General features: G+C 46.7%; 1 protein-coding gene across 1 annotated transcript in view; it reads left to right on the top strand.

The window, feature by feature from the left end:
• The window catches only part of GLRX3 (glutaredoxin 3), a 30,810-nt gene extending 21,262 nt beyond the window's left edge, over positions 1-9,548 (top strand). The window contains exons 7-11 of the mRNA XM_079899169.1: positions 789-846; positions 1,818-1,870; positions 5,662-5,701; positions 5,810-5,902; positions 9,285-9,548. Coding sequence (XP_079755295.1) covers positions 789-846; positions 1,818-1,870; positions 5,662-5,701; positions 5,810-5,902; positions 9,285-9,335 — 295 coding nt within the window. The 3' untranslated portion in view covers positions 9,336-9,548. The remainder of the gene's footprint in view (positions 1-788; positions 847-1,817; positions 1,871-5,661; positions 5,702-5,809; positions 5,903-9,284) is intronic.
• Positions 9,549-9,815: the final 267 nt, after the last annotated feature.

Here is a 9,815-nt window from a genome sequence, read left to right as displayed (position 1 = left end):
AGCTGATTGTACCACATGAACATGTATGTGACGTAGCTTTGTGCATGATTGGTGTGTCTCGTTTGTGATACCTTTTTTCTCTGAGGAGATTTGGAGCCATGAATGATCCAGAGCACGTGGAAGGAGGAGAACACGGTGCTGTGACCACCATTGTCCACTGGGGCCTAGAGGCCCTTCAGCAGCCCGTTGTCCTGCTGCGGGCTGTTGCTGAGAGTCGTTACTGGGCTCTAGGCTGCATGTAGATGGTTAGCATTCCTGACAGCAGTTAGATCATGAGGTTTGAAAGATGGTATAAAGTACCAAACATAAAGTCAAGACGAGAGCATTTGATTTTAGCAGCTGGTGTTGGTTGGTGCTCCAAGATTTAGCGCTTCTCCCTCCAGGTGGGACCTTGTGGGCGTGAAGAGTGTAGAGCCATGTGGGCCTCATGATGGGAAAGGGACACACACGTCTAGTTCTGGAAATTCTGGGTGGGCTCAGTGTGTAGGTCCCTTACTGAACAATTCCTTATTGAGTTGGTTATTATGTTTTTAGTTCTGTGAGTTGATGGGCTTAACTTGCAACTTGAAGGCACACTCATTGCCTTAAAAAGCCATATTGTGTTTTACAGTGGCTCAGGGAGACAGTGAAATAAAGGAAAATGTCAGTGCGTTTGCTTGTTTAATGCCACTCAAAGCTGTGGACCCTCATCCTGCTCTCCCTCAAAGATGTTCGCTGCTCATGAAGCAGAGTGACAGTGCTGTTTAGTAATTTAGCTGAGCCGTTTTATATCCATTTTCTCTCTTCAGGCTCAAAGTACTGACAAATAAAGCTTCTGTGATGCTCTTTATGAAAGGAAACAAACAGGTAAAGAACTCCAAAATGGTTTTATTTTAAATTTCTTTTGATGTTATCTGCAGCAAGGGGACACTTAAATCTTTTTTTCCTGGCTTTAGCTAATGAAGCTGTAGTGGTAGCAGGAAGTTATCCAGGCCTCAGTTGGTGCTTATGGAGATCAAACAAAGTGATCTACATTTTGCTTGACTTTATCATCAAATCTCAGTGGGGTGCATTTCTTCCTGCTGCCAAACTTTGTCAGCTAACGTGGTCAGCACTATTAACACTGGACTGGTTCTGTTAGCTGCTGTCGACTCCTGGAGTGTGCAGTTTGGTTCTCTACTTCCCGCGTTATACCTTTTTTTTTCCTTCTTGGTGGTTATTTAAAGCAGATTTTTATCCTTTTTTTCCTGGAAGCCCAGGAAGTATGCATAAATTCTGGGAACAGAATCATTAGTGCAGTTAAGGTGTTTATGTGGTGCCAGGTCTTTCCCAAAGGATTGGGAGTTGGAATCCTGGGGCGTGAAAAAAACTGTAAGATTTTCCCATAACTTCAGAAAAGTTTGGTGCTCTATAGTGTAAAGGTAGATTTAAAAAGTGGGAGTAGAAGTCCAGTTGGGAGTAGGAAAACAATGACCCTAATCATTGCAGAAAGGTGGAGTTGAGGCCGTCTGAGTGAAATAGAGAAGGGGCAAGAGAAGCCTCAGGGTTTAACTCAGGACCTTTCTGACCACAAAGGTTATAATGTTAGAGCACGGGTCATCTCCAGTGGCTACAAACCGAGGTAAGTCTAGGGGCTGTGCGTCTCGGACGACGTCTGGATGGGTCAGTCCTGAAGGTGCAGGTCTTATTCCTCTGACGGCTCTTGATGTGAAGAGGCCCTGGGAGGTGGCTGCCTTCTGCAGGTGCTGTCCCCCTTGACAGAGCGTTAGATACAACCATGCTAGTGGGCTGTGCGGGAAATGCAGTTCATCCTAAAATTGGTTTTTTTCTAAATTTAGGAAGCTAAGTGTGGCTTCAGCAGACAGATTCTGGAAATACTAAATAGTACTGGGTAAGTAAATCTTGTTTTCAAATGGTATGTTTTAAGAAATGCTAACTTTTCAGTTCTGCCACTGATGCTTTTCAGTTGTTATATCTGTTCATATATTTTTATCTATTTATTTTTGCTCTGACGTTTTGCGAATGCTTTAGCTTAGACCACAATAGAATTTTCTGGCCAGTGTCCAACCTATCGGTAACATAGAGGAGGTATTCTGGCAGTCATCAGAATAACTCTTTGTCTACTTTCCCAGAGGAAACTTGACAACTGAGTTCTTACCATGCATAAAGATATTTTAGGGAAAGTGTATTATAGGTTTTTAATTTTCTTTAAAAAAATATTCTAGTTTCCAAATAGTTCATGAAGCTGATAGGATACATATAAGATCCATTGTCTGGATCTGAGAAATAGGGTAAATTAAATTGCAGAGCTCATGCTTTTGCTCTCCTTAGTGATGGAGCTGCCGGGTAAGAAAATTGTAGTTGAGTTTTGTGGTTAAAAACCAAACCACTTGGGACTTCCCTGGTGGCGCAGTGGTTAAGAATCCGCCTGCCGGTGCAGGGGACACGGGTTCGAGCCCTGGTCTGGGAAGGTCTCACAGGCCGCGGAGCAGCTAAGCCCGTGAGCCACAACTACTGAGCCTGCGCTCTAGAGCCCGCCGTGTGCCACAACTACTGAGCCCACGTGCCACAACTACTGAAGCCCACACGCCTAGAGCCTGTGCTCTGCAACAAGAGAAGCCACAGCAATGAGAAGCCCGCGCACCGCAACGAAGAGTAGCCCCTGCTCCCTGCAGCTAGAGAAAGCCCGTGCGCAGCAACGAAGACCCAACGCAGCCAGAAATAAATAAATAAAATAAATAAATTTATTAAAAGAAAAACGAAAACAAAGAAAACACCAAACCACTTGTTTGGAGATACTTAGCACATGTTCTATGGGGTTGTCAAATGTTTCTGCTTATCTTTCTTCCTTATTATTTCTCAACTGCTTCTTTTCAATATTGTAAGGATTCTAACCGTAGTTTTTTTTTTTTTTTTTTTTTTTTTTGCGGTACCCGGGCCTCTCACTGCTGTGGCCTCTCCCGTTGCGGAGCACAGGCTCCGGATGCGCAGGCTCAGCGGCCATGGCTCACGGGCCCAGCCGCTCCGCGGCACGTGGGATCCTCCCGGACCGGGGCACGAACCCGCATCCCCTCCATCAGCAGGCGGACCCCCAACCACTGTGCCACCAGGGAAGCCCCTAACCGTAGCTTTAAATAGACTAGCCGACCCTGTGAAGTGACACGGAAAGTCATCTCTGAAGCATTTGGGCATTCTTGGGCAGGGTAGAGTAGCACAGGTTCAAATACAACTTTAGGGACCAAAGAAGAAACACAGTTGTTCTCTTCAAATGATTGTGACATTTCACAGAGGAGAGTCTAGTTGCTTTTGTCCTGTGGCCTCCAGCTGCCTCGTTTTCACCCCGCCCCAGGATGTAGGAGAGGCCGGCTTGGCTTTGGTTGTTTTTTTATGCCCCCTTTCTCTGTCTTCCCTCTGCCACAGATCCCAGTCAGTTGCCCTCAGGCCACCTCTCCCTAGTGCCAGTGTGTCCCCTCAGGTCCTGAGGCCAGGGTAGGACAACCCTGGGCCCATCACCGCTCAAGTATTTGGTGGAAAGTCTCCATAACTTGACTTTCTGTCCCATGTCTGTCTAATCCTCATTGGATTGGAAGCACCAGTTAACCCCCAGTGGAGCGCCTTCGTTGGGAGAGAGTGCCCTCCCGGCTCGAGACTGGCTAAACGCCTCCCAGAGTCTGTTAACTTGAGTGGCCCGCGGTCTTGCTGAGAGCCATTAGAATGTGGAGGAAGCTCCTGGCGCTTTATTCCTTTCCTCCATTCTTTTTTTTTTTTTTTTTTTTTTGCGGTACGCGGGCCTCTCACTGCTGTGGCCTCTCCCGTTGCGGAGCACAGGCTCTGGACGCACAGGCTCAGCAGCCTTGGCTCACGGGCCCAGCCGCTCTGCGGCATGTGGGATCTTCCCGGACTGGGGCACGAACCATGGTCTCCTGCATCGGCAGGCGGACTCTCAAGCACTGCGCCACCAGGGAAGCCCCTTTCCTCCATTCTTGCACTTGTCTGTTCCTTCCCTAGCCAAAATATGTGTGCCTTGAGGGGCTGAGTACCTAGTGTGTATTGGGTGTGAAAAGCACCCTTTACAGTGAACTTCTAGGAGACATATGGGCTGCTGTGACTCTGTATACCTATGTACATTTAGGCCCAGCACTTCTTAGATCCTTTATAGATAGTTCCAGAACTCATATTTGTATTGTACTGTGTCAATTAGGAGATCTGCGTCCTTAGTTAAACTTGAAGGGAGACTTACATTGGGTGATTCTTTTTTTTTTTTAAATCTTTTTTGCTCTTCTTTCAAACATTCCTTTTTTGGTACTTGGTGCTGATTGTCCTGTCAGGTTATGCTTTTGACTGTTTCCTGCATTGTGGACAGTCTTCTTTGGAATGTGTTCACTCAGTAAACAAGATTTCCCTATGAAGATGGTTTTGGTTTTATGGAAGACAAAATTTGTTTCTTTATATGTGGCATTTTCTTTGGCCAATTTTTGGAATTGCACGTGTACCCACAATCTCCCTGCAGGAATTCAATCTTACATTCTTACTAATTCTTTGACCACCTTGTAATGAAATCCTCCCCGAGTAGATGTGGTTGAATTTTCATTAATTTATACAAGTAGTGTTCATTACATGGCATAAAGCCACAACACTTTCACTGGTTTCGTGCATATTGAAAATAACACGTGGGACTGCCCTGGTGGCGCAGTGGTTAGGAATCCGCCTGCCAGTGCAGGAGGCATGGGTTTGATCCCTGGTCCGGGAAGATCCCACGTGCCACGGAGCAGCTAAGCCCGTGTGCCACAACTACTGAGCCTGCGCTCTAGAGCCCGTGAGCCACAACTGCTGAGCCCATGAGTCACAACTACTGAAGCCTGTGCACCTAGAGCCTATGGTCCGCGGCAAGAGAAGCCACTGCAATGAGAAGCCTGTGCACTGCAACTAAGAGTAGCCCCTGCTTGCCGCAGCTAGAGAAAGCCTGCGCGCAACAACGAAGACCCAACGCAGCCAAAAATAAATAATTAAAAAGAAAAAGAAAGTATAGCGTGTGTGTTCTGTGATAAAGTTTATTGCTGTGTGGAAAGCACGTCTGCTTTGGTTGGCAATGTTTTTTCCCAGCTGGTGAGCCCCCAGCCTCCATCCATGGGCACCAGCAGGGCTACTCCCTCCTGCACCCTAAGCAGCTGCCAGTAGGTTAGGAAGCAGCAGTGCCGAGGGGGCTGGAAATGGAGCGAGGGTGTTAACGACAGGCCTGCATGAACGCTGAGTCTAGCCTGAACTTGGCAAACTGCAACTGGCCGCCTACTTACGTAAATCGAGTTTTATTGAAACACTGTCCTTTCATCTCTGCCTTGTCTGGCTGCTTTTGTGTTTCACAGCAGAGGTGAGTGGTTGGAGCAGAGGCTGTATGGCTCGCAGGGCCTAGATGTTTACTGCCTCACCCTTTACAGAAAGGTCGCCGACCCCTGTCTGACCTGACACTGTAGAGAAAACTCCAGATAAATTCGTTTCTTGGGATGACTTACTCTGTGTAGTACCTGACAGATTAAGAAGTAAAATCATTTCTATGTTTCCACAGTAAATTTTGTTAGCAACAAAATAGTTTTACTTTTCTTGACCTTTTGGAACACCAAATAGTTCTTATAATTTTTGTCTAAAACTGTATTTCTTGTTAAAATGTTTTCTCCTTTTTTGTAGTGTTGAATATGAGACATTTGATATCTTGGAGGATGAAGAAGTAAGTTCTATGTTTTATGTTTTGTCCTTTATCTTAGTTTTAATCGTTAGGATTATCATTTAATCCTAATCTGACAGGAAGGTTTCAGGGTCCCTGTTGTTTCCGTAGGTTCGGCAAGGATTAAAAACTTACTCCAATTGGCCGACATACCCTCAGCTGTATGTGAAAGGGGAGCTTGTTGGAGGATTGGACATCGTTAAGGTGAGGTTGGGATTCATTCGTCTGGGAGCCCAGAGAACTGAAAACCCGGGCGTGTTTGAAAATTATTTCATTGGGGTTGTCCTCGATGTTCTTTCCTGGCCTCATATCTAATCACTTCTAGACCAGCATTACCATCTTTACGACCATAATATCTGTCGTTCTCTCAGCTCTCACCTCATCCGGGCAAATCAGCCCCCTTACTGTGTGGCCTTTCCTGCCACGCTGGGTCCTTTCACAACCTCCTCCAGCTCTTGAGGGACTGCTGACCAGGGTCTGAAGTGTGACTGGGCATTCAGAGCGGCTCCGGGTGTGGCCGAGCTCAGAACTTGTTTTATTCACACTGTACTAAGTTCTTCCATGTTTTCAGCTTTCCTTCACCCTGTCTCTGCTTTGGATTTCCTTGCATATCTCATACTGAAGTATGCTTTCTGTACCCTTCAGGGCCTTTCTCTGTGAGTCACTTACAGAGTCTTTCCGGCCAGAAGTGTTCGCTCTGCCCTTGCTCCTGAAGTTCTCCTGTCCTTTTCTATTTATATTATCGTAATTATGTTGTTTTCTGGTGTCATTTTATTTTGCTTTACTCACATGCACTTTGGTGATGGCGTGAAGAGCACCGGGCTAAGGGCCCGAGGGCCTGAGACCTAGTGTCAGCCTGGACCTGCTGGCTGTGTCCCCGAGACCTGAGGTCATCTCCAAGTCCCCCTTTGATTCTCAGGTGCTAGAACACTGGAGAGCTCTGTCAGATCGTAAGCGTGTTTCAAGGACGCTGTTTCCTACATGTCTTTAATGATGAATTTCCTTCTTTGGTTTGCTTTAAGTAAATTCTAACTGAATTTTAAATGAACATGATTTTTCTTATAGAATTTCAAGTCCAGAACTTAGGGCACCCTTACCTGGTAGCACCTGTGTGCTCCGGTGCTCTCCTGATTAGCCCAGGACCCCAGAAGGCAGCTGCAGCTTTCACGTCCTCAAACCCTACCCCCGACCCAGGCCCACCCTGGGCGTCATGGTGTGGGAGGAGGGTGGCAGTGGGTGGGCACAGGAGGGCCTGGGCAGGAATGCAGGGCTCTGCTCCAGAAGCGCCAGCCTTCACGAAAGGCGGGTGGTGGAGCTGCCGGGGCTCAGGCCCTCCTCGGCCTCGCCGGTTAGAGGATTTTCCCTGAGGTCAGATCCCTGGTATCTTAAGTGGAAAGCAAGTGGTAAGTACTGCTGTCTCTAGTTATAAAATGAAAGTTTTTAACTCATGCTTTCGTACCGTGAAAGACCTCTGGCCCAGCCCTGAGTGCTGGTAGGTTTTCTGAACACAGGGCCACGGTTTCATTTGCCCAGATTTTGTCTCCTGTCCAGTTCCAGGTTTGACATCACACTTCTTGAGCAAGCCAGTGAGGCATTTCCCCAATAAACTGTCTCATTCCTGGAGGGAAAAAAAAGGTTTAACACAGTGGCTTTTGAATAGCCCTGAGGCAACAAAAATAGATCTGCATTCGTTATCTTATATCTATTTTTTATTTTTGTGAGACACAAACTGTCTTCCGACCAGAATACCCTTGAGCCTGTTCTTGTCTGAATGTTTGATGGCCTGTACCTCAGCCACTGGTAGCTCTTGGGGAGATACAATCAATAAATCTCATTTAATTCTAAAGCTGAGCTGCACGGGCAACTTCTTCTTAGGTATATAACAGGGTGTTCGTTATATGACTTCTGTGTTCACCTGCTAAGAACTTACACATTTGGAAACGTGCGATAGTGTTAACATTTTTCTTTGAGAAGATAACTGGGAATAGTTGTTAGGTTGCCACTTTGGTCTGTTTCTGGCAGAGGGCAGTTCTTCACCTTTAGGTCACTTAAAGTAGCGGTCTCCAACCTTTTTGGCACCAGGGGCTGGTTTCGTGGAAGACAGTTTTTCCACGGACGGGGGGCGGGGCTGGGTGGCTCAGGCGGTGACGTGAGCGATGGGGAGTGGCAGGTGAGGCTTCGCTCGCTCGTCCGCCGCTCGCCTCCTGCTGTGCGGCCCGGTTCCTAACAGGCCTCGTACCGGTCCGTGGCCCGGGGGTTGGAGACCCCCAACTTCAAGCCTCAGCTGTGTTGCCAGCGGGTTAATCCTGACTGCGCTCAGCAGGAGCCGTGAACGCCGTTTTGGTGGTTGAGTGGCTACTGAAAGAATGAACGGCTCGGAGACTCAGTGACTCCACAGGCCAGTGTCCTGAGGAAAACATCTGCTGGTTAACATGCACACAGTGTGTTACCGTTACCTCCAAAGGGCGAATGGTTCATCACCGCAGACTGTTTGGATGCAGAAACAGTTGAGAGGCAGAATATTTAGATCCGTTGCTGTTTAACCCACTGGCTCACAGTCACAGCGGCATCCGAAGGGCCTGCGCCACGCCAGGCAGGCCCCTCTGGCTCTTCGTGTAGGCCGCCGCGTCTCCTCCTCCAGCGGGTGAGGAAATGGACAGAAGTTAGGGGAGCTGTCTGCCCTGTCGCAGCCAGGGAGCCGTGGCCAGATTCCACCTGAGGGCCACCCGGCCCACCCACCTTGCCGCGTGGCCTGCTGCTGCTTCTGAGTTGTGTGCTCTGAGAGGCCCTGTTTGGCCTTTTGGTGTAGCTGGACGTCTGCTTGTTAAATGGGTAGAAGATCCCAAGACCTTGCTGTCTGAGTTTGTGTGACAGGATCATGCCTGTTTGGGTTCAATCCAGAGAGCAGTGTGAGTGGATTTTAGTGGTTTTATTCATTGATGTTCATGCAGCTTAGGAAGAACCTGAAATGTTCTATCAAATTAAGTGTTTACCTTAAACTAGAAAATCTTATTTATCCTCCATGGTCATGTTTTAAACTTGATGGCTGTATTCCATATTTTAGATCTGAAAGATAGGCACAAAAAACTTTCTGAATTACTTCATCTCTTTAACAGTTTCTGGCCTTTACATTTACGTACTAGTACCATGGCTTTTCCAAGTTTGGTTGAAATAGTGAAGCCTGTTTACCACCTGTAGGGCCGCAGGTGTCATGTGCATTGTATCTGAGTGGACCTTAATATCACAGCGTTTCATTTTTCAGTCACTCAAAGTTCGTTTTCCCTGTTTACTGCTATTGTTTAAATAGGAAGCTTCATCATGTTGCTCTCATTGCTGTATTCGCTAATGCTAAAAAATCTGTTGGTGTTCGTTGTAGAATGCCTTTTAACTTTAATTTTGTACTGTGGTAGTGTACCCAGTTTTTATGGCATGATCCTTTGTTCAGGTGTGTTGATGGACTGGAGTTTTCATCCAATAAGGTGTTTCTTTGGGTTCTCTGATACAGATGCGATCTTTCATTGTTTAGATGTTTTCATCTTTTATATATACGTATGCATGATATTATTGTTTCCTTTTTTATTTTTAGGAACTGAAAGAAAATGGTGAGTTGCTGCCTATACTGAAAGGAGAAAATTAATAAACGTTAGACTTGGTGCCCGGCTGCTGCAAGAAGGACTTCACTCCAGTGGAGCAGTTCACGACTGAGCCCTCAGGAGAGGACTAGCTGCAGAAAGTGCTCGTCCCCAGCTGCACTTTGTGTATTTCACAAGGTTGGGCTAAACACACGTATGTGACGTTTTTCCACCAAAAATAGAATGCAATAAACACCTTCAAGTTCAGTTAAAAATAATTGTGTAAAAAAGTGTGTCTTTACAGTGGTGTTAGACATATAGTTACTATAATTAACCCACTTTTCATCTCTTTTTCATCACATGTGGGCATCTTGAAGCAGTTAAGAAATAGACAGGCTTCAGAGAGTGAAGAACTGTGAGAGTCTGAACCACAGCAGTATTTAGAGCCACTCATAGACCAAACCAGTGGCTCCCCTCACTGGTCGAAGATCTCTTTACAGCTCAGAAAATTCCGCTGCAGACCTTGTCCTGACAGCATCACTGAG

The sequence above is a fragment of the Stenella coeruleoalba genome, assembly GCF_951394435.1.
Source record: "Stenella coeruleoalba genome assembly, chromosome: 16".
Classification (NCBI taxonomy): domain Eukaryota; kingdom Metazoa; phylum Chordata; class Mammalia; order Artiodactyla; family Delphinidae; genus Stenella; species Stenella coeruleoalba.
This window is presented reverse-complemented; position numbering and strand designations above follow the sequence as displayed.